This window comes from Cetorhinus maximus, chromosome 4 (assembly GCF_964194155.1).
Source record: "Cetorhinus maximus chromosome 4, sCetMax3.hap1.1, whole genome shotgun sequence".
NCBI classification, from domain to species: Eukaryota; Metazoa; Chordata; class Chondrichthyes; order Lamniformes; family Cetorhinidae; genus Cetorhinus; species Cetorhinus maximus.
The window spans coordinates 10,445,774-10,471,140 of NC_135882.1; the positions used below are offsets into that span (position 1 = coordinate 10,445,774).

At 44.8% G+C, this 25,367-nt stretch overlaps 1 protein-coding gene across 3 annotated transcripts in view; it reads left to right on the forward strand.

Annotated features, from left to right (window-relative positions):
• ctdp1 (CTD (carboxy-terminal domain, RNA polymerase II, polypeptide A) phosphatase, subunit 1) overlaps positions 1–25,367 on the forward strand; it is a 285,110-nt gene that overhangs the window by 38,164 nt on the left and 221,579 nt on the right. For all 3 annotated transcript variants that reach the window (XM_078539924.1, XM_078539925.1, XM_078539926.1), the window contains exons 5-7: positions 1,342–1,492; positions 12,529–12,619; positions 19,401–19,567. In XM_078539924.1, the coding sequence (XP_078396050.1) occupies positions 1,342–1,492; positions 12,529–12,619; positions 19,401–19,567 (409 nt within the window). The remainder of the gene's footprint in view (positions 1–1,341; positions 1,493–12,528; positions 12,620–19,400; positions 19,568–25,367) is intronic.

Below are 25,367 nucleotides of genomic sequence, written 5' to 3' on the forward strand. Positions count from 1 at the left end.
GGCTGAATGGCCTTCTTCTGTGTTGTAACCATCTGATTGTGATTCTGTCCTCATTCTGGCTATTCTTTCCTACCTCTGACCTCTACCATTCAAGACGTAACCCTAACTACTCTTTTGTTGTTGATCTGTCTGCTGCATTCATTAGCTTCTTGGGATTGTATGTCCTCTGTGCATTTGAGCTCCATACCTCTCGCAGTCTAATCATTGCATCTTGACTGGCCTCCGTGGAAGATTAAAAGTCTTTTAATTCTTTTGATGACATAACCTGCTGTCATCCCTTACCTCAAATCGTTGTTCATCATTCACCATTCTTGACCTCTTTGTTTCTTGTAGCCTTGAATGGGAGGTTCACCATATCTTAACGCTCCATGTGTGGGAGACTCTTCCGCATCCTTCTCACCCTCATGGACAAGATACAAGTTAACATTTATGTTTGTGATTCCTCGCCTATCTGTAACCTACAACCTATCTACTGTTGCCACCCTTTTTGTCCTTCAAATTAATGTCACTGTGACCTTGCTCAAATACACTATATGATGTGGTCTTCCTTTGCTTTCCTCTGTTGCAGTCTCTTACTCTAACTCATCTTTCTCAGGACTTCCAAACTACGAGAGTCCCACCTCCCTCAGTCTTTCACCTTGCCTGTAATCTGCAAGTTCCTGAACCCCAAGCACAGCATCCGCTAATCCTGCATCTACATTTCCTTCAGCGTGTCTTCTAGTACTCTGTTTAAAGCTGGTGCCTTAATCACTCCTCCCTTGGCGGCCATGTCTTCAGCTGTTTAGGCCTCTAAGCTGTGAAATTTACCCCCTAAACCTCCCCGCTTGTCTATCTCACTCGCATTTTAAACAGCTCCTTAAATCCTGCCTCTCTGACCAAGCTTTCTGTCACCTGTCCTAATGCGCCCCGAGGCGGCTCGGTGTCAAATTTTGTTTGACCATCGCTGCTGTGAAGCGCCTTGGGATGTTGTGTTACGTTAAAGGCGCTATATAAATGGAGGTAACTGTTTTCTTTTTTGCACTGTTGACTTTGAACCTTCATTTTGGTGTATACTTTTCCTGAAAAGAAATCTGGTATGAACACTTTCAGCTGTGCTGTAATGACTGTGATGTCACCGGAAGCTCTCGATGAGCGCTGTAATCTTTTGCTTATTGTGCGTTATTGTAGGACGGACAGACGTTTTATGGCTAACGATCAGTTTCACAGTATAAGTGGCCGGTAACTAACTGGCAATGACTTCTGTGTAATTGGAAAATAAATGGTGGGTCTTGTCCATTCTTTGCGATTAAATTGTGCACATTTTTAGTGTGTCTCTTTTTTTTTTCCAAAAACCACCTGCAGGGAATATTCCATTTCCAACTGGGCCGGGGAGAGCCAATGCTACACACTCGACTACGACCTCACTGTAAGGAGTTTCTCGAAAAAATAGCGAAACTCTACGAGCTGCACGTGTTCACCTTTGGCAGCAGGCTTTATGCACACACAATTGCAGGTATGCGGTGCGAAGTGGCTGATTAATAAACCTCTAGAAATGTTTTCAAAATCCGAGTTGCGATCTGAAAGTTTATGAAGGAAACGGCCCTCCTCTTACACAGCTTAAACCCTTCCAGGGATTTGTGTCTTATCAAGTCTGTATACGTACGTATAGAATGGGCAGGAGTTGACAGAAGGAATATTGCCCTTCTGTCTTGGAGCATGGCATTATTTGTGGTGGAGCACTATGACTGTTCAGCTCCTTGCTTAAGGAACTTTAATTCTCACCTAAGGCTGACTGTGGAGCATATTGTAACCGTTCCCTTAACTAGAAGGTGTACTGAATTTGGTGTATACGTGAGGGTCTAATTTGGATAGTCCCAGTAAACGGGCATTAGGATAGTTATGTTTGATTAACCCCCGCCATAATGCAGGCAGTGCGGCATCTCGATGAAGCCTGAAATCGTGCTGTTAAAGATGCTACGTTGATGCTCGAAAATATTGTGCCCGGATCTGCAAAGTAACCATCTTGAGACGAGAAATCTACTGCAAACCGAGATCGTTTGTGAATAGGGGATAGATAGAACAAAGGAGTATACGGTTAGCTGTCCTTTGGCTGGTCTCAATGCAATAATTCCACCTTGTGGCCATTTTGTTCAGTTGCCTTCCTGGGTGTAGTTGTACGGAGCAGGTTTCCATGTTTTATTCCCAAAAGAATCTTGGTTTGCAGTGGATTTCTCTTCTCAGAATGGTTACTTTGCAAACCTGGGCACTATACTTTCGAGAGAGAGAGAGAGCAAACAGTTTTTTTGCAGCCTGCTTCAGTACAGCTGATCTCTGATTTCCCTCCTGCTTGGTAACAGTCCATTAAATGACCCTACTGGCTGTATATTCCAGAGGAGTTTGATTAATCCATGTTTGCTGCAATCATTATTTTTAAAACACGTAACTACATTTTGAGTAACTTTGCAAAGTTTCAGGATAGCGTAAAGCCATCAGGAGATGGGGTCTTTCGTGCTCCCCAAAGGTTGAGTGTCTATTCTGTTTCGTCCCACTTGGAGGACTGCTAGGTGGCTACAACAGACAAGCCTGCATTCCACCATTGCCTTAAGAGGATTTCAGTTTATTTATAAAATCCAGCCAGAAAAGTAAAAATGAGAAATTATATTTTTTAAAAAGTACATCCTTGTAACACATTTCAGATGCTATTTATGAACTTGTGGCAGATATCAAACTATCATTGGTCCTTCGTTCAAGCCCTGGGATATCATTGGCACAAATGAGGAGCAGGTTTGAGCAGAGAACTGAGCTCCAGTGAATCCCTGCCATTGAGAATAACCCAGTGGCAACTCTGCTACCAATTGTGTATTTTCTGGCAAACCTGATATCCATCGCATCAGCTTACAAACATAAGAAACAGGGCAGGATTGGCCACAGGACCTCCTCGAGCCTGCTTTGCTGCATAAGAAGATATGGCAAATGATTCACCTGAACTGCACTTTCCCGGTGTATCCCCATATCCCTTGATTTCCTTGGTGACAAAAAAATGTCTTGAACGTACGCAGCGACTGAGCATTCCCAACCTCCCTGGGGCAGCTTACGAGGAATGTACAGCTCGGAGATGCCATTTTGGTGACCGTTGTGACAAAGGCTTGTCAGAAGCCTTTTATCACACCTAGGAACTCACCATTAAATGTTCACTCTCTCTACAGCTGAGGACATGCTCTGTAGGTTCTGGCAAGATGTTGCTGGTGCTTTTTCCTCTCCTGAGCCCTGCTCAATTCAACAGTTGAGTCCCCTTGAGCTGATATAAAAAAACCAGAAAATGCTGGAAATGCTCAGCAGATCAGGCAGCGTCTGTGGAGAGAGAAACCGAGTTAATGTTTCAGGCTGATGACTGCTCATCAGGACATCAGTTTGAACAGGATTGAGGGGTTGTTCCTATATTCCTATTAAATTGTACTGCTTGGCTGACTACACGACTGCTCCAGTGATAGTAAATGTCTTTTCAACAACTTTGTGGGAGAGGAGAAAGAGAAGACAAGGTAGTTTACCTCTGTGCTTCCTGCAGTGATGAGGTGCAGTCACCTTTATTAAAGAAAATGCTTGTTTGAACAGAAATGGAAACTCTGTTGGATATGCAAATCCTTAGTTTCTTTTTTTATTCATTCACGGGATATGGGTGTCGCTGGCTGGGCCAGCATTTATTGCCCATCCCTAATTACCCTTGAGAAGGTGGTGGTGAGCTGCCTTCTTGAACCGCTGCAGTCCATGTGGCGTAGGTACAGCCACAGTGGTGGTTGTCCCTCAAAGTTTACTCAGAGTCGTGAGGTTCTGTCTTCACGTGACTGAACAGGTCGATTCTGGACCCACAGATCTTTGGGCACATGGGGCAGGATGTCCCACGAGGCTGTGGGATCTGGACTGTAGGATTTGCTTCCTTTTCTGCTGCTGCTCTGCCTCTTCATTAAGACTTTGGAACTCGAGGCATTATGCAACTTGATGGACAGGTTGTCGCCATTCTGTGCAATTGGTAGCAGGCTCCTCTCAGTCACTAATGTCAATACTGCTGCACTTCAGGGACAGCTGCACACGAGGACTTCTGTTGACTTGCAGAAGCCTTTGTTGTCAAACACTCGTTGCCGTGGTTTGTAGAAGGATGAGCTGGCGCAGCTGATTCAGTGGTGGATCTCCTCCCCAATGTTGACCTTTTGAGGAAAGCGGTTGCCAAGGTATGGGGAAGTGCTTGACATATTCCAGAGTGTCTCCTTCAACATTTTATGGGAAATGGAGTATTTGGCTGACCGGGTTAGGGCTGATGTCAATTCTGTTTTGGCACCGCTCGAGGACAGGCTTAGTTTCTTATATGCGGAACTGAAGAGATTGTGAGTAGTTTGCAAATCTGGTGTAAATTGGGCAACAGTACTGCAGTCATTTGCAAACTGTAGATCATGTATACCTATGGTGGTCAGTTTAATTTTAGCACAGAGGTGACTGAGAAAGAGTTTACCATCTAAATGGTATTTAGTACCAGAGTTGATCTTTGATGAGGTGAACAGCCACTGTCAAGTAGGTTTTAAATAGTTTTGGGGGCTGTCACATGGCCTTGCTTAACCCCAGTCCAGATTTTGAAGGCATCTGTTTCAGATCACCAACTCAAGGCAGTTGCAGTCATATCGTCATGAAGCAATTGAAAGAATGTGATGAAGTTTCCTGGACATTCCAAATCACTGGAGCACAATTTGAATATTACTAGTTAGTATCTAAATAAGTTTTCTTTTGAACATTGATTCATAGTTTGCTTTTATGTCAAATTCCACATAAGTTCCTGATAAACAAGTTAAAACATTGAAAGCCAATGATTGTCTATTCCGAGGTTCAGAGAGCTATTAGCATGAATTGTCTTGTCCACGGGGCATTAAAGGATGGATTAGGCTTAATGGAGCGAATGGGTCTTCCTCGACCTTAGTTGAAGCACATTATTAAATTAACTGTAACGTACCTGTTCAGAAAACTTCAGGCATGTTTCCTCTGGCTTTGCTGGACAATATTGGCTTGCTAAGGATAAGTATTAATAAAAGAAATTCTAAACAAAAGAACTATACCACTCTTGCCCATTGTCTCGCATTTAACTTATACCTAGCCATCATATTCCATCCAAGTATTTTTAAGCATCGATGTGCATTTATCTAAATTTCATTTGGTTGAGGGGATTTGCGAATTAATTAATTGTAATGTTTTAAGTGAACAGTGGATGGCAGTATCAATCTAAAGATCAGCAATCCTCCGCAGTTGCATTGAACAAACTAGCCCAGTGAAGACCACCTTCGTTTTATTCCTTAAGAGGTTTGACCTGCTGTGTTTTTGTCTTAAAACAGCCACAACATCATTGACAAGGACGCTTGTAATTATTGAACTTCTGTTGAATTTTGGACATGGAACCTGGTTAGAATTTGGAGATCTTGGAATTTAAGGCTGTGGAAATTACATCGATTGGCTCCCACTCTCTTTCTCTCTCCCCACCTCCCAGCCCCGGCCAATCCCAGCCACAACAACTTTTTGGGAGAGAGTTCCAGATTTCCTCTATCCTTTGTGTGAGGAAGTGCTTCTTATTTGACCCTTGAATGCCTTAGCTGTAACTTTAACATTATGCTCCCTTGTTCGGGACTTGTCCACCAGAGGAAAATAGTGTTCTCCTTTTGAATACTTCAGTCGAGTCATCCTTAATCTTCATTCAAGGGAATACAAGCCTAACCTATATCCTCATCATTTAACCCTTTAGTCCAGGTATCATTGTGATGAATCTGCACTGCACAGCCGAGTGTTAATAACAGGACAATGAAACTCTGGCCCCACTTGTGTGCTTCCTTGTGTCTGGTTATCACTCAGTTTTTAAATTTAATCAGGCATATTATATTCCTTTGGTGTAAGCACATTGCTGTAGCATTCTCACTAAACTTCGTCCTCTGCCCTTCACCATCATTGATAACAGGATGAAGAAAATTACTTCACCCCCGGACTTTAGTTTCTCCAGCCAAGTTGAGAATGGAAGTGATGAGACCAACAGCAACAACTTATGTAATGCCGCAAAGGTTCTAAAACTTCCCAGGGCTGCTTCATAGGAGCGTTATGAAGCAAAAATTAACATTGAGCCACATGAAGAGATATTGGGTGAGATAAGATTCAAGAAGATAGGTTTTAAGGTGCGTCTTAAAGGAGGAAAGAGAGGCAGTAAGGTGGAGATATTTAGGTAGGCAATTCTAGAGCTTAGGGTCTTGACAGCTGAAGCCATGGCTGCCAGTAGTGAAGCGACTAAATCAGGGATTATACTTCATGTCATTGAAGAACAAGTAACTGTAGTCGTGTAGCTTAGAAAGAAGGAAACGCTTTGCTTTTGTACGTCCTTAAAGTGCGTCAAAACCAACAAATGAGGTTTAAAGTGTAGTTACTGTCTAGTGAGCAACCTTGGCGGCCGGCTTGTGTAGACCAAGGTCCCATAAAGAGCAGGAGTGATAAATAGCCAGCCAGCCTGTTGATTGGTGGGATGAATGTTGGCAAAGGATACCGGGAGATTCCCCTGCTGTTATCTGAGTAGTGCCCCGGGATCTTTTTACATCGGCCTAAATGGGCAGATTGGGCAGCGGTTTGACATCTCACTCTAAAAGATGAGCGCCGCTGACAATACTGTACTCCCTCTGCGCTGTGCTGAAGTGTTGGCCGCGACTATACGCTCAAGTTGTGGATTTGGCTGATTGCGTGACTCTCCAAATCGGGGGCAAGAATTGTCCCGCTAATTGGTGCTGACCACTGAAAGAGAAGGAAGACTCGCATTAATATTGGCCCTTTTGTGACTTCAGGACAGCTCAAGTGCTATACAGCCAACGAAGGACTCCTGAAGCGCTATGACTGATGTAGTGTAGGAAACGCAACAGCCAATTTACCCATAGCAAGCTCCCACAAAACGGCAATGAGATAACGACCTTTTTGTTATATTGATCCTGACTCAGTAATGTCACCCTTGCCCTTTAAACAACAACAACTTGTATCTATATAGTGCCTTTTAATGTAATAAAAGGCCCCGAGTCACTTCGCAGGTGCAGCATAAAACAAAGTATGACACTGAGCCGTATTCAGAGATAATTAGGTCAGATGACTAAAAGCATGGCGGAAGAGGTAGTGACTTAAAGGTGGAACGTGTGGTAGGGAGGCCGAGAGGGTTAGGAAGGGAATTCCAGAGCTTAGGGCCTGGGCAACTGAAGGTACAGCCACCAATGGGCGATTAAATTCGGGGATGCACAAGAGACCAGAATTAGGGGAGTACAGATATCTCGGAGGGTTGTGGAGCTGGCCAGGATTACAGAGATAGGGAGGGGGTAAGGCCATGAGGGATTTGAAAACAAGGATGAGAATTTTAAAATAAAGACGTCGCTTGAGTGGGAGCCAGTGTAGGTCAGTGAGGACAGGGGTGATAGGGACTTGGTGCGAGTTAAGACGCAGGCAGCTTAATTTTGGATGTCCTCAAGTTTGAGGTTAGAACACATTATCTGCGGATGAGCTGTTCTTGGTAGTGGAGCTGTCAGTTTTCCTTGGGGAAGGTTAGTGCCACCAGGTGAAAATTCAGTCAGAGCTCCTGTTCTGAGCCCTGCTTTGCTGGAAAGAGTACAAACCAGGAAGTTGGGTGTGCAGAGGATCAGCTGCGATTGCTCCCACCTTGCCAGGTTGTTTGAACTGACTGCCAACACTCACTGTTTCCACTCTGTATTGAAGAATAAGTACTGTGGGCAAGGTGTTCGAGAAGGTGCCGGCATTGGTGATATGACATCCCAGGAAGAGTCTGTGTTTTTGGATGGGGGTCATGAGTTTTGAGAGAGAATTTCCCATTAGACCAGGAAGGTGCCAAGTTCAGTTTCCCACCTGAGTTTAGTTCACTGATCTAACTCAAGGTGACGGTAGAAGTACAGTGTTCCTGGGTTAGCGAGGGGAAGTCATCCAGGTTTCCTAGTCCTGATCACTATCTGACCCCTGCAGCAAGTGTGCCTACTTGAATATCTGGCAGTCAGCTTAATATAGGTCTGTTTTTTTCTTGTGTGATTGTCAGTCGTAACCCATGCTTGGTGACAAGGCCATCTTATATCAAGTAGACTCTTTCCCTAACAAGTAAGTTGTCTGATTTTTAACTGCACACAGTCTCAGCTGGTATCAGTGTGACGCGTACGATACAAGTCATAAATTTCATTAGTCAGCTGGGGACACATCTGTTCTGGTGTTGTTTGACAGTGCCGTCTAATCGTTCCGCTCGGGAATGTCGGAATTGTGCTTCCAGGCCGTGACACAGACGTTAAGCACGTCGATGCTCATTGCACTGGCTTAAACAGCTGGCATGCAGCCTCGCTCTATTGTCATTTCTGCCATTGCTGTTGGAGACAGACATGTCCGCTGCCTCCAGTGTTTGGAAAAACCATGGATTGCTGCAATTCGATTGTTCCCCAAAGTTTTGTTTTGAGTTGTAGAGAAAATTGACCATGTTATTGCTGCCGATTTCTCTTGCGGGAGCACTCCTTCCTGAGTACGTGAAATTTTATTCTAGTGTATAGAAAAGAAGCACATTTCTTTTTACAAGGTTATGTGGGACCCTGCAGAGTTCAACTCTGTCATCCCAGCGCCTGAGAGCAGGGACCCATTATGAAGTCGAACCAAATCTGTGCTGTGATCCAGCCCCACACTGAGAGAGCGGCAGTTATTTCGCTGAAGGATGTCAAAGCGTTGTCATGGTTGCCTGAGCTTATTGTCTTTGTGGTAATGATTGCCAGCAGGTGATGGAAATGATTCTGCCGCCTGGCCAGCTGAGTAGTTCCAGTATTTTTCACTCTGTACTTCAGCTTTCCAGCAGCCACAGTATTTTGCCACCCTGTTTTCGTCTTTGATATTTTATTTAGAAGCACTTAGCAGAAGAACATCTCCACGTTTGACTTGACTTAATTAATTTATCTGTGGGTTTTATTCACAGTAATTAATGGTCGCAAATTGCATTGTGGCTGAAATTTCTTTGATAGCTTGTGATCTGCATTTTAATTGGAATTTTTGAAATATTGACAGCGGAGCAAAATACCGCGCGCTTTACCTGTCACCTTGGGCCCGCTTGTCAATAAAACCGCATCTCTCTATACCACTCAAAGCGCCGAAAACGTCGGGAAGCTTTGAAAAAGTTTTTAAAATGTGTAGTGTTATCGGGATCTTTGCGTTTATATTTTGTATTTTTAAAGGGGCAGAAATTTTTACCTGGGCGGGTGGGCGCGCGGCCGACCCGCTCGAGCGTAAGGCGACGCGCGTCGGGCGTCGGCCGAGTGTCCCGATGTCTCAGCGCGCAGCCGCGCGATATTTCGGTTGGCGGGTGCGCGCAGGAATCGGCAGCGCGCCCGTCGACAATTGAAAGCCGTTTAAAAAGATAATTCACTTAAATTTTTCGCCGACCTTACTGCCAAGCGGCCTTTGCGCTTTTGAGGAAACCTCATCCTCGCGGTTTGGGGTGAGATTTCCAACGGCAAATAAAAAAAATAAAATGAAACGTTTTACATTTCATCTGTAACGTGCCCCTGCTCGCGTGACAGTCACATGAGGGGGGCATTTTTATCACATTTTTAAAAATCTTTATTTATTTTATTACTTTTTTTTTTGCACACTGTTCACCTCCCCGAGGCAGCTCTGCGTGTGCCCCAGGAAGATTATCAAGCGCACGCGTGCGTCATGTTCACGGCCGCCTTCCTCTTCCCCGCCTGCACAGGCAGTGCTGAGCACTGCCGCTGGCCTTTCACGCCGGGCAGGCCTTAATTGGCCCCGCCAGCGTGTAATCGCGGTCCGACCCCGATTGCAGGCGGTGGCCGACCCCCCGATCGTCCCCGCTGAAGCCCACCTGACAACAAGGGCAAAATTCTGCCCAAAGCGTAATTTTTTCAGGTACCTAAACCTGAGTTTCCGCCTCCTTACCTGGAAATGATGATAAATTTGATTTGTAGCTTTCTCGGTCCAGTGGGAGCCCATCTACACCTGTGACTCTTGGAACACTGCAGCAGGATCCCTTCTTTTGAAAAATGTACGGCATTGGTAGCAATGAGGATTTATACCCACTGTCCCTTCGTGCCACCCCACCTCCTCGTTTCTCATAGTTCCGCTTTCAGAATTCCAAATTCTGGTGTTCTCCGAAGCTGAGCCCAACATCTAAACCCGCTGGCTGCGTGTGTGTGTACAGGAAGCACTAGAGAACTCTTTCACTGATGTGCTGAACTAAAGGTGGAAGTATTAATGGCTGCAGCTGCACAAAATAGTGGCTCTGCACGTTTTCAGCTAGACCAAGACCTTGCCTTGCAGCGTGTTGTCGACATGGAGTGATTTCCGTGTATTTATCATTCTCTTTAATGTTTATGTGGAATAGTAGCACAGTGGCAATGTGACTGGAGTAGTAACCCAGAAACCGTGAACCTGGAACTAAGAGCCCTATTATCTACCAACTGAGCCTAGCCAAGCAACAGAATTCCTCGTGTACAGAGCAGCTATTGTCACCACACTCCTTTACTGCAGTGAGACCTGGACTGTGTATCAGCGACACATAAGAGCGCTAGAGAGGTTCCACCGGCAATGCCTCCACCACATCCTCCGGATTCAATGGGCAGACTGTCAAGCAAACACTGGCGTCCTCCTTGAAGTCAGCTCCGCAAGCGTTCAGGCAAAACTCCTGCAAAGTCAAATATGATGGGCTGGACAGTGTGTCCGAGTGGCCAAAAACCATCTCCCCCCTCCCAACCCCCAGCCAGGTCCTGTTTTCTCAAATGGCTGACGTTCCAGGTGAGAACAAAGAAAACGTTTCAAAGACACTCTGAAGCTGCCCTCGAAGCGCGGCAGCATTGACATTAATGACCGGGAGGAACTTCCTACCCATTGTTCAGAGTGGCGACAGCTTGGCCATCAAGCCCCATCACCTTTTGAATCCAAACGTCTTAACGCTGAGGGAGAGCGGCGGCAGAGAAGCATAGAAAAGGGAAGCAAATCCTGCACTCCGGATCCCGCCAACTCGTGGGACATCCCCCCCCCCCACCTCCTGTGCCCAAAGACCTGTGGGCCGAGGATCGACCTGTTCGGTCACGTGAAGACCCGTGGCAGACACTCACCACCCTGAGCAGACGTCATCCTGGAATCGAGGGACAGCCGATGAATAACCCAGAGGCCCAGACTAATGCTCCGGAGACATGAGTTCAAATCCTGCCACGGCAGCTGAGGGAATTTTAATTCAGTTCATTAATAAACCTGGAATGAAAGGCTGATTTCATTGATAATGATCAGGAAACTGCCAGATTGTTGTAAAAACCCAGTTGATGCCCTTCAGCGAAGGAAAGCTGTCGTCCTTATCTGACCTGGGGCCACGTGTGACTCCAGACCCACGGTTGATCTGATCTGCCCAGTGAAATGGCCTAGCAAGCTACTCAGTTGTAGGCGCCTCACCACCAGCTGCTCAAGGGCAGTTAAAGGAATGGGCAGAAAACGCTGGTTCTGCCAGCCACACTCGCATCCTAACAGTGAATAAGTTTTAAAAACAGCAGCCAACTCTCTAATTGATACCCTGAGGTGATTGCAGGATTGGCACCTCATGAGAGGTATGAAATGGAGGAGAGCAGGCCACTCTTCTGGGATGGTGTTGGAACAAAAGTATTTGCTTTATTCTTTCACAGGATGTGGGGTGTCACTGGCCGGGCCAGCATTTATTGCTCACCTTGCAATTGCCCTTGAGAAGGTGGTGGTGAGCTGCCGCCTTGAATCGCTGCAGGCCATGTGGTGTGGGTACACCCACAGTGCTGTTAAAGAGGAAGCGAGTTCCAGGATTTTGACCCAGCGACAGTGAAGGAATGGTGAAACAGTTCCAAGTCAGGATGTTCTGTGGCTTGGAGGGGAACTTGCAGGCGGAGGTGTTCCCATGCGTTTTCTGCCCTCGTCCTTCGAGGCGGTAGAGGTCACCGATTTGGAAGGTGCTGTCGAAGGAGCCTTGGTGAGTTGCTGCAGTTCACCATGTAGAAGGTACACACTGCTGTCGCTGTGTGTCAGTAGTGTAGGGAGTGAATGCGTAAGATGGTGGCTGAGGTGCCAATCAAGCAGGCTTCTTTGTCCTGGATGGTGCTGAGTTTCTTGAGTGTTGTTGGAGCTGCGCTCATCCAGGCAAGTGGAGAGTATTCCATCACACTCCTGACTTGTGCCTTGTAGATGGTGGACAGGCTTTGGGTAGTCAGGAGGTGAATTCAGACCTGCTCATGCCATTTCCCTGTGATTAAATCTTGATCATTTGAAAGCCACTTGAGCAAAATTGTGTTATTTGGAATGTATTGCGAAAGAGCTTCCTCCCTATATCTCGAGGCTTTTCTCTTGATCCTAACCCTTGAGCCATTTTTTTCTGAATGCCTATTTAATATCACTTGAAATTGATCCATCCTTGATTGATTTTACTTTGACCCGTGTTACTTAAATTTAATAATGCATCTTGGTTCCTTCTCTACTTTCTTTCTTAAACTGAAGGATTTCTGGATCCAGAAAAGAAGCTTTTCTCACATCGGATTTTATCAAGAGACGAATGTATCGATCCATATTCGAAAACTGGAAATCTACGGTGAGTACTCTACTGACCACTTATAACCCATATCCTCATGAATTTGACCTAGGTACAGAGTGGAATGGCTATTTAACACCAGTATCTGCATCAACTGTGCCCAGGAAAGCAGCCTTGTTACCCTGGTTGAAATGGAGCTGGTGGGGGGGAGGAAATATCTACCTCTTAAATCACAGACTCTTAAATATGCTGATTAATTATTGTGCCTGCTTGAGAAATTAGATCAAAAAAAGTGTCCCATTTTAGAGCTGATTTTAAATCTGATTTCAATCGCCGAATATTAAATTGTGGAATATTATATTTCCTGAAAAATACCTCAAGTGGCACTAATTTGGATCGTGAGGCAGACATAATTGGCTATTGATTGCATTTGCCCACTTTTCAGTATCCCCCAACAGATTTTCATGAATTTGACTCCAGCGGGTTGCTAGAGTGGGGAGGTCTCATGGTGCAGTGGCAGTGTCCCTACCTCTGGGCTCAGAAGCTCCAGGTTCAAGTCCCACTTCAGGGCTTGATGGTCAGTGAAGGACCATTCATAATGTGGCCAACTAGGTCACCCTGTAAATCCTTCCAGTAGGCCTGCTGGCAAATGGTAAGAGTGGGAGAGTTTCCTGGTCAGCCATACTGCAGAAGGCATTGGCGAACCACTGCAGCACTTTGCCAAGCATAACCATGGAACAATCCAATGAAACTCTGTAGTCACCAACGTTAGGACTTGGTAACTGAAGCAGGAAGAAGCTTGCTAGAAGCAGAGAAAAGGCTGGAGATACTATACATTCAGATATTTTTTTAAGAGAGATATTTCTTGGGATATGGTCGTCAGGAGCATGCCCAGTTTTCATTGCTCATCCCTAATTGCCCTGGACAGCCACCTTGTTGAACCCCTGCAGTCCCTGTGGTAAAGGTACTTCCACAGTGCTGTTAGGTGGTGAGTTCCAGGGTTTTGAGCCAGCCACATGGTAGGAATGGCGATTATATTTCCAAGTCAGGGTGCTGCGCGACATAGAAACAGAAAATTAACGGCATTGAAGGAGCTCTTGTGGCCTGTCGTGCCAGGTGAAAAAGAGCGATCCGGCCTAATCCTACTTGCTAGCTCTTGGTGCGTAGCCCTATGGGTTACAGCATTTCAAGTGCGTCTCCAAATGTTTTTTAATGCAACAAGGGTTTCTGCTTCAACCACCCTTTCAGTGAGTTCCAGACCGTCACCGCCCCCTGGGTGAAAACTTTCTCCTCAACTCCCCTCTACTTCTGCCAATTCCTTTTAAATCCACCTGCCCTGGTATTGACCTCTACGAAGAGAAGCAGGACATCGCTACCCCCACTCTATCCAAACCCTTGGTCGTTTCGTTATATCCCAATTAAATCTCCTGTCAGCCTTCCTTGTTCCAAGGAAAACAACCACAGCCTTTCCAGCCTTTCCTCAGAGCTAAAATTCTCTGTTCCTGGCAACGTCCTCGTAAATCTCCTCTGTGCCCGCTCTAGGAGAGAGCTTGGAGGCAGCGGTGTTCCCGTGCATCTGATGCCTTTGACGTTTCAGATTTGGTAGGTTCTGTTGAATAATTGGTGAGTGGCTGGGCTGTCACATTGCAGCCATGGTGTGCCAGCATTGGAGGGGATGCGTGTTTAGGGTGGTGGGTGGGCAGATGCCTGCTTTAGCTGAAGCAGTGGACACAATGGGAAGAGTGTTCCTGAAGTTTGATTGCTGAACATTCTCGGCAGAACTTCTGGATTGGTGCGAATGTCGAAGTTCTTGCGCGACTTAGATGTGGAAGGGTTTGGCTTAAACTTTTGTAATTCTCCGCCACCCAGAGTCACATAAGTTGTTACGACGCACACGTTAGATGCTCCGCGGGAGAGTGGAGCACTCAAGAAAGAAAGAATTTGCGTTTATATAACGCCCTTCACAACCTTAGAGCATTCCACAGCACTTTGTAACCAATCTGAAAGGAATAGTCATATATTTGCATCCCTTGGAAGTGTGTAGACCAGATTGAGGCTTTATATGAGATTGCGGAACATTGCAAGCCTCGGGAATCTCTGTTGCAGGTTTGGGTGTTGTCGTGAATGGGATTGTTTTGGGGTGTGTATTCCAGGCACTCACGTTCTTTTACAGGTATTACCGAAGTACTGGCAGAATTGCCTCGGGATCTACTGTGTTCAGCTCACCTATCTTGAGCAATGAGCTAAGCTTGCAGGTGACCCCAGAAGCGGTGCTACGGTCTTGCCAAGGCTTCAGAGGTGACATTGAAGATATTGGCTGGGATTTTCCGGCCCCGTCGTGGGCGGGACCCACCGCAGGAGATTCGGCAGCCCAGCCAAAAGTCCACTGAGTTTCGGTGGGACCGGACGATCCCGGCAGCGGGCGGGACTGGAAAATCCCGCCCATTGATTGGAAAATTCGATGGTCATCTATCCATAGGAATTGATTTACATGGTTCAAAATTTGATAACCATGACTAAAGTAAAATGTTGTACCTGTTTCAATGTTGTGTATGTTTATGTGCTTTTCATGACATTTGAAAATTATTGTTGGAGTTGTTTTAAACTTTTTTTTTCAAGCCAATATATTTTTCCTGGCAGCCTCCAATCATTCTATTGATTTTTGGAAGGATTCGGATTTGGCTGTCCATATCTGTCTCTGTCGCACTGGGGCTCAGTAAGCTCGCTGTTCTTTTTGCGGAGTCTATCATCAAATTTAATCCAAACCTAGGGTCACAGTAAGGAGCCCGTAGGGCCTGTAAACGAAATGAGCACGGGTAGTCTCAATGCAGATTTGTGTGGGGGTGAGTCCATCGCCCAAATGTAGCTATTTGGAGCTATCAGAGTGCTCCAAAGCAAATGCAAGACATGGGAGGGGGGATCATAGCTTTTGAAATGCCTGGTGTTCTTCAGAGGTTAGGGTCGAGAACAAGGGACAATGATAGGAGCTTAACATTCCTGTGAGGTAGGAGGGCTTGAACAAAAACCCAACAGCAGCCAACGCTAAAAACCCAAAAGAAAAACGTGAAATTGCTGGAATCTCTCGGCAGGTTTTATAGAATGTTTTGGATGAGATGTTGAACTGAGACATCTGATGTCTAAGTCAGACGTCTGCCCCCCTGTGGTGGACATAAAATATCTTTTGGCACTATTTTGAAGAAGAGCAGGGGAGGTCTTTCTATTCTCCGGCCAATATTTATCCCTCAGCCGACAAAAGCTCGTTATCTGGCCATTATTTCATTACTCTTTGTGGGAGCGCTGGCTGTGTGCAAATTGGCTGCCACGTTTACTATATCGCAACGGTGACTACACTTCAAAAGCCATTCCATTGGCTGCGAAATGCTTGAGTGTCTTAAGGTGGTGAAAGGTGCTATATAAATGCAAATCTCTCTTTATGGAGGTCACAAACAAGTTAATGTTTTAGCTGTAACTCCTTTCTTTCTTTGAACTCTTTCCCACCCCTACTCTTTTTTTGTTCTGTTTAAACGCTGTTCCTTTATAAATTCTGACAAGTGGTTACACCTGAAATATTAACTTTGTTTCCTCCACAGATGCTGGTAGGTCTGCTGAGTGTTTTCAGTTTCTGTTCTAGGAGTACCTAGTGTTCGTAATGGAGCAGTGGCCGCTTGCATCTTGAGTGCAAAATTGAACGCACCAAGTTGTGCCTCATTTTATACACACGACTGGAAAAAATGAACAGGCGGGTGAAGACCAGCAGGTCCATCAAGCCTGCTCAATGTTGAGTCCAGAAGGCTGCATAGTGCCTAATCGGAAGATGAGGTGCTGTTCCTCTTGTTTGTATGATGCTGATCTTCTCATATCATCGTGTCAATCCTGTTGTTCTCTCTTTTATCATTCCTACCTCCCGACTGGGGTCTTGTTGCTGTCATTGTAGGGTTTTGGTTTTCTCCTTAATTGAATTAAGCCACCATTTGGGTTAAAAATAAGATTTTATCCCTGATAACCCTGAAACAGGGCAAAACTTTCCTCTAGCTACCTAGCGCAAAAAGGAAGATGGTCGTGGTCGTTGGAGGTCAATCATCTCAGTCCCTGGACATTGCTGGAAGAGTTCCTCAGGGTAGTGTCCTCGGCCCAACCATCTTCAGCTGCCTCATCAATGACCTTCCCTCCATCACAAAGTCAGAAGAGGGGTTTTCACTGATCATTGCGCAATGTTCAGTACCGTTTGCCACTTGTCAGATAATGAAGTAGTCCGTGCCAGCATGCAGCAAGACCTGGACAACATTCAGACCTGGACTGATAGTTGGCAAGTACCACACAAGTGTCAGGCAATAATGAACAAGGGAGAATCAAACTATCTCCCCTTGACATTCACCAACATGATCATTGCTCAACACCCCCAACAACATCCTGGGGGTTACCATTGACCAGAAACTGAACTGGACTAGCCATATACACACTGTGGCTATAAAAGCAGGTTGGAGGCTGGGAATTGAGCAGTAAGTAACTCATCTGACTCCCCAAAGCTTGTCCACCATCTACAAGGCACAAATCAAGAGTGTGATGGAATACTCTCCACTTGCCTGGGTGAGTGCAGCTCCAACAATACTCTAGAAGCTTGTCACAACCCAGGACTAAGCGGCCCACTTGATTGGCACCCCATTCACCACCATAAACATTCACTCCCTCCATCATCGATGCACAGTGGCTGCAGTGTGTACCATGTACACGATGCGCTGCAGCAGCTCACCAAGGCTCCTTCGACAGCACTATCTAAACCTGCAACCTTTACCACCTAGAAGGACAAGGGCAGCAGACACATGGGAACACCATACCTGCAAGTTCCCCTCCAAGCCACACACCATCCTGATTTGGAATGATGGCGCCGTTCCTTCACTGTTGCTGGGTCAAAATCCTGGAACTCCCTTCTTAAAACAGTACTGTGGGTGTACCTGCACCACATGGACAACAGGGATTCACCACCACCACCTCAAGGATAATTAGGGCAATAAGTATTGGACTTGCCAACGACGCCTGCATCCTATGAATAAGTCAAAAAAAAATTCCAGAAATCATTTAATCGGTTTCTAGCTCCTCCCCCTGCGTTTCCCCCTGGCTGTCCATTCCTGGTTGCATAGAATTATGTAGAATGTTATAGCACAGATACAGGCCATTCTGCCCAAATGGCCTATTCTGGTCTTTATGCGCCACACGAACACTCTTCCACCCTACTTCATCTAACCTCATCACTGTATCAGTGTTGGACAGTCTTACTTTTTTCTTGGGTTATTCTGTGCCCTTTTGGTGTTCTAAGAACAATCTTGAGTGGTTGAAGAAGCACAGCCTGACTACTCATGGCAGGTGGGAAAGAGAAGCAAAGGATCACAAGTGATTAATATGGCTTCAGGCTGGCCACAAGTGAATTGGTGAACTCATAAGGGAATAAGTAATGAGCTGAGGAAGCAGTCAAACATTAGGAAGCTGCAAGGGAAAGATAACCTTAGAAATACATCTGGCTTGAAACTATTTTTAAATGGGATTTACCGCATGTATCAAAAGTAATACAGAATAAATCACAGAAGCCTATCTTGTGATGAACCCAATGATTTTCATGGGAACTGTAATTTGTTTTAGAACTTGCAAACTTTATTTATAGAGCAGCTATTCAATTGACTCCTGCTCCTTATTTCATATGTTCGTATGACTCACGAATAATACTGACGCAATTGCTTACCTAAAAATGATTTCGTATGTTAGTAATCGCAATATCTTGCTTACGTCAATCAATGAGGAAAGTGTAAAAACAACATTTTGTCCTGCAGGAACCTTTATTTGTTGCCCATATATTTAAAGTGATGGGGTATATATAAAACTATAATCAATATTCTTAATGTGGGTGATGCAAATTAACTTTTTGTTCATTTTAAAGGTAGACAACAGAGAAGATTTTAATGTATATAACACTAACACCAAGAGCAGCACTTAACTGTAGTGCGATAGCCTTGCTCATTTTGATGAGCTGTCTTAAGACCATTATTAATTGGGTGGCAGAAATGTTTGGTGGTAAAGTGAAATAAGAATGGGATCTGCAGACAGATACGAGACACCCTGATTTCCTGATCGCCTTGTTTGAATTTCTTACCTGACATGCGGCTTGTGTCAGCTGTGGCTCAGTTTGTCGCATTCTCGCCTCTTGAGTCACAAGGTCCCAGAGTCAAGTCCCACTCCAGAGCTTGAGCACAAAAATCAAGGCTGGCACTCCCCAATGCAGTACGGAGGGAGTGCTGCACTGTTCGAGGTGCCGTCTCTTTCGGATGAGGCCTTAAAGCGAGACCCTGTCTTTCCTTGCAGGTGAATGTAAAAAAAAAATCCCGTGGCACTATTTCAAAGAAGAGGAATGGAATTATCCTGGCGCCCTGGCCAATATTTATCCCCAGTCAACGTCACCAAAATAGCTTATCTGGCCGTTATCACATTGCTGTTTGTGGGAGCTTGCTGTGTGCAAATTGGTGGCTGCGTTTCCTACATCACAACAGTGACCGAGCTGCAGAAGCACTTCATTGGCTGTAAAGTGTGTTGGGACATTTGGTGGTCATGGAAAGTGTTTATAAATGGAACCCATTGGTTGTGAATGAACAGAACTTCCAAATGTCACCTAAAATACCGTGAAAGCAATGATAAGTAATATTTCTCAACGCCTCCGTAATTTCTCAAACCAGCATAGCTGTCCAATTTAATTAATGTTATTAAGGGGAATTAGGATTTAAATGCTGGAGTGGAACTCTTCGCATTACAGAACAGCATTTACATTTTATGCACCTCTTTTTGTTCTTCACTTCAGAAATCTCTTTCCATGTGGTGACTCAATGGTTTGCATCATTGATGATCGTGAAGATGTTTGGAAGTTCGCACCAAATTTAATAGCAGTGAAAAAGTACACCTACTTTCAAGGGACCGGGGATATAAATGCCCCACCAGGGTCCAGGGATGCCCAGCCGAGAAAAAGGGGTAAGTGCAAATCAACCTGGGAAGCACTGTAAAGTGCCACAGCTTGAATATCAACCATTTAGAGACAGTGTTAATTGAATTCTTAAACCAGCAGTTGTGGCCCATACACTTTTTTCTGATTGAGCCTCTGCTCCTTTGCAATTGAAAAGCACAAACCAATGAGGATGAAGTCAGCATTTAATGGGGAATTGGCAACAAACCTGTGTTCGGACCACCTCTTAAGTCTAGGCCTGCTAACGTGCTGTAGGGGTCGGTTGTAAAATGGGACCTCAATAAGTTTGGGGTTTGTTTCCCAAGTCAATATTTATGTCGCAAGTTTGAGTAAGGGCACTGAGTTTTCTTTGTGAACGTTAGTGCTTGAATTCACTCTTGAGGCACTGTTCCAACTGTACAAAAATGGTCATGTTAAGATCACCCCCTAAAACACAGTCTGCTTTTTATTTAAACATATTACGCTCTGATTTCAGCGTTCCAGGAACCAGTCTGTGAAAAGCGATTAAACAAGTGAAATTCTACTACCTCTCAGAACACGTTTGACGAGTGGTTGTAGGCTGGGAAATGTGGATGTGGCTATAAGTTAACCTGTGCCCCACCAAAACCGTGGTCAGTCGGAATTCGCACAGACCGTGTTTCGTGTCTGTTTTCGAAAGAGTAAGGGGCGCGATGATAACTACAATTTCATTTGTTTAGTCCCCTTTTCACAAACTTGTTCCTGCTTACAGGATATGTCTCCTGGTGTTCGTATACATGCCTCTCCACAGTCCCTGAATCAACCTGTGCTGCCAAGCCTGGTTGAAGTGAGCAACATAAAATGGGTGAAAGGTTACAAGCTTCTCAAGGGCAGTTGGGGTTGGGCAATGAGTGCAGGCCTTGTCAACGACATCCACATCTGGTGAATTAATGAGGTTGCGCCACTTCTCTTGTTAGTAATCTGCTGTGTAAACAATTCACATTTGTGATGGGTGATTTCTTGAGATCTGGTGAGACCACATCTGGAATAGTGTGCGCAGATTCGGTCCCCATATTTATGGAAGGATATCCTTGGTATAGCGAAGGTTCCCTAAATTGGTCCCTGGGATAAGGGGGTTGTCCTATGATGAGAGGCTGAGTAAATTGGCCCTATATCCCCTGGAGTTTAGAAGAATGAGAGGTGGACTCATTGAATCCTACACAATTCTGAAGGTCCGTGATAGGGTGGATGCTGAGATTGTTCTCGCTGGTCGGGGAATCTAAAACACGGGGACACAGTCTCAGGATAAGGGGTCGATCATTTTGGACTGAGATGAGGAGAAATTGCTTCACTTAAAGGGTTGTGAATCTTTGGCATTCTCTACCCCAGATTGTTGCGAATCCTCCATCGTTGAATGCATTTAAGGCTGGGAGAGACAGATTTTTGGTCTCTCAGGGAATCAAGGGATATGGGGAGCGGGTGGGAAAGTGGGGTTGAAGCTCAAGATCAGCCACGATCGTATTGAACGGCGGAGCAGGCTTGACTGGCCATATGGTCTACTCCTTTTGCTTGTGGTCTTACGACAGTGAGCTACTCCTCAATGCCAGTATAACTTACTCCTTACTATGGTACTCTGAACCCTAGGAGGAAGGGTCCCAAGACGATGAAAGGGGCTTCTCGGTAAGTAGGGAAAAACCAGGGCTCAAGTCACACTTATGCCTGGGAAATCCGTAGCGCTGTAGGAATGCACTGCCTGGCACGATACTAGATGGAGATGATGCTAAGGGAGAATGTTTGCAAAATACAAGACTGGAATTTTCATTTCGCAGTGAGTAGGTTGAAGAGTTCTTTTCACTCCTGCTGCTGTTTGGTGACTTCGGGACCTGCTCCAGGAGCACCGGACTTGTCACTGGAGGACCAGGAAAAGGCAGTTGTAGTATACAGTCATAATTTGCCGGCACTGCTATCTAGTAGAATTATGAATAAAGGTGGTTTAGGCTTAGCAGGGAAGCATTGACAGAGCTGTGCCAGATCCTTCACGAAGATCTCTGCACTATATGAAGCATTCATATGGTGGCATGTGGCACGGAATTATGCATTGAACTTCTTTCAAGGTACCAGTGGGGACTCTGCAGCAATGGCTGGTGTGCTACGATAGACCTGTCACAGTTACAGGTGAATTATTCAGCAGGGCCCAACAGCTTCAGCCCTGTCGTCACGGACCAGTGCAGTAACATGGATACAAAAGAGTGGAATACAATTGTGGTGGGAGCGCGGGGAAGAGGCCAGAGGTCTCAATAACCGTGCACTTTTTGCCGTTTGGGCCCCTGGGTGTGATTTTGTGCTCGTCAACCCCAGAAAAGGGAGTTTTTTAAATTTTGCTTCATTGCTATGCACAGGTGGTATCTGTCTACCGGAGCAGCATCATGCAGGCCAGTGGATGCTGCAATAAGCTTGTCACTTTAAGGCATTCATTGCAATTTGGGATGAATGATGAACAGCACCAGGAAGAGTTGGGCTGCCTTCTGCAGTCTTAGTCTGTGGTCAGCAATGTCATGAGATTGCGGCATTCGTGCTACAGCAGGTTTATTGAACAGTGCTCCCGTGAGACTGTGTGCATTTTGTGTGTTGGCCCAATTGGAACCAGCTTTACACTGTACATATTTCCCCTTCCATCCCCGCCAATGGCACACCTCCCAACTTTCTCACGCTGTTGGCTGCATTGAGCGCATCCGGGACACCCAGAGTAAATTCCCTTCCAACCGCTCTCATAAAATGTTCAAAGTAGAACCTAATAGACTCTTTCTCCACCGACCACCCCTCAGTTCGTCAACCATCTTTATGGTTCTAAACATTCAGCCCAAACTTGGATCTCTGCAAAGTGGATGGCGACTTTGCACACACTTTTCGCTTAGCCTTACAAGTGACAGAACGAGGAAACTCTGGTCATTAGGCACATTAAAGGTCTTATTGCCGCACTTGCCGATGAGCAGAGATTTCTCATGGCTAACGTTGTTCTCTCAACCAATCGCACTGCCTCCCCCTGACCCTAACCGAGAAAAGGAACCGTTTATCTGGCCATTCATTAATTTACTGTTTGTGGGATCTTGTTCTACACAAATTGGCTACCCCATTTGCCTCTCGCTGTGGCTGAGTTTCGAAAGTAAGGTTTTGGAATGTGATAATGTGCCCTATAGCTGCCCTCTATGTTTAGGATCTACTTTGAACTTGGGAGGTCAAGATAAAAACGACAAGATACTGTGCCATATATAGCCCTCCTCGTGAATTTTATTTGCTGCCATGTGGTTGCTGCGAGTATCTTAGCCGTAGTAATTTTTGTTTACAGCCTGGCAGCTTCATTGCAGCATAAATGTAGTGCGCCAATTTTATTTTTCTTAAACCTTTCTCATATTTGTACTATTGACTTATGTTTCAGCCAAATGGAGAATAGCGAAATTAGACCACTTAACATGGGAGATTTATTGAACAGGATTCTGCAGCCCGCCTGTTGTATTGACAAAAGTATGAGAGGAAAGTGGGGAAATAATGAAAATATGGAGGACAAACAATGTGTCAAGCTGTGCCAATTTGCCCATTATTCCACCTCTAACTGAATTGCTATATTTAGTAATGTAACCTAAACTCAAATTCCTCATATTGGAGAGTCTAAACTAGAATGGCAGGGGGATGAGAACCTGAGCAGGGAGATGGGGTGGGGGGGAGGTGAACAAGGATAGAAACGAAAGACAAAAGTAAGAAGCAAAAGTGGAAGGCAGAAGAAACAAGGGCGAAAAACAAATGGGGTCATAGTACAAAATAAAGCTAAGATGACTAACAAGGTTGAAAAGACAAGTCTAAAGGCATTATATCTTAATGCGGGAGCATTCGCAATAAGGTAGATGAATTAACAGCGCAAATAATTATGAACGGTTATGATTTCGTTGCAATTACGGAGACATGACTGCAGGGTGACCAAGGATGGGGACTGAACATCCAGGGGTATTCAATATTTAAGAAGGACAGGACAAATAGGGAAAGGAGGTGGGGTATCATTGTTAGTAAAGGAGGAAATCAATTCAATAGTGAGGCAGGATATTGGCTCAGGAAATCATGATGTGGAATCTGTTTGGGTGGAGATAAGAAACACCAAGGGGCAGAAAACATTGGTGGAGGTTGTCTATAGGCCCCCAATCAGTAATGGAGATGTAAGGGAAGGCATTAAACATGAAATTAGAGACGCATGCATAAGGGTACACACTGTAATCATGTAGACTTGAATCTACATAAAGATTGGACAAACCAAACTAGCAATAATATTGTGGAGGAGGACTTCCTGGAGTGTGTACTTGATTTTTTGTTTAGACCAATACGTTGAGGAACCAACTAGAGAGCAGGCTATCCTAGACTGGGCATTGTGCAATGAGAAAGGATTAATTAACAATCTTGTTGTGTCTTGGGGAAGAGCAACCATAAAATGATAGAATTGTTCATTAAGATGGAGAGGGAAGAAGTTGAATCTGAAACTAGGGTCCTGAATCTAAATAAAGGGAACTACAAGGGTATGAGGCGCGAGTTGGCAATGATGGATTGGGGAACCTTACTAAAAGGGTTGATGGTGGATAGGCAGTGGCTAATATTTAAGGAAGGTATGCATGAATTACAACAATTATTCATTCCTGCCTGGCGCAAAAGTAAAACAGGAAAGGTGACTCAACCATTGATTACAAAAGAAATTAGGGAAAGTATTAGATCCAAAGAGGAGACATATAAAATTGCCAGAAAAAGCAACAAGCCTGAGAATTGGGAGCAGTTTAGAATTCAGCAAAAGTGGACAAAAAGATTGATCAAGAAGGGGAAATGGAGTATGAGAGTAAACTTGCAGGGAACACAAAAACTGACTGTAAAAGCTTCTATAAATATGTGAAGAGAAAAAGATTGGCAAAGACAAATGTAGGCCCCTTACAGTCAGAAACGGAGGAAATTATAATGGGGAACAAAGAAATGGCAAAAGAATTGAACACATATTTTGGTTCTGTCTTCACAAAAGTGGACACAAATAATCTCCCAGAAATGTTGGGGAACCAAGGGTCTGGTGAGAGGGAGGAATTAAAGAAAATCAGTATTAGTAAAAAAAAAATGGTGCTAGAGAAATTTTGGGGTTAAAGGCTGAAAAATCCCCAGTATGCAGTATTTCCAAGTTTGCTGATGACTCAAAACTGGGCGGAGTTGTGAGGAAGATGCAAGGAGGCTTCAGGGCGATTTAGACAAGTTGTGTGTGTGGGCAGATGCAGTATAATGTGGATAAATATGAAGTTATACACGTCAGTTTGAAAAACAGAAAGGCAAGGTATTATTTAAATAGTGATATATTGCGAAATGTGGATGTACAAAGGGACCTGAGTGTCCTTGTACACCAGTCAATGAAAGTAAACAGGCAGGTGCAGCAAGCAATTAGGAAGGCAAAATCCTTATAATCTACATCCCAGAGTACTAAAGGAAGTGGCCCTGGAAATATTGGATGCATTGGTGGTCATCTTCCAAAATTCTATAGTCTCTGGAGCAGTTCCTACAGATTGGAGGGTGGCAAATGTAACCTCACTATTTAAAAAAAGGAGGGAGAGAAAAAGCAGAGAATTACAGACCAGTTAGCCTAACATCAGTAATGGGGAAAATGCTAGAGTCTAATATAAAAGACGTAGTAACAGAACACTTGGAAAGCATAAAAACAAATAACTACTGCATTAATGGGATTAGACAAAGTCAGCATGGGTTTATGAAAAGGAAACCATGTTTAACTAATCTACTGGAGTTTTTTGAGGATGTAACTAGTAGAATAGATAAGGGAGAACC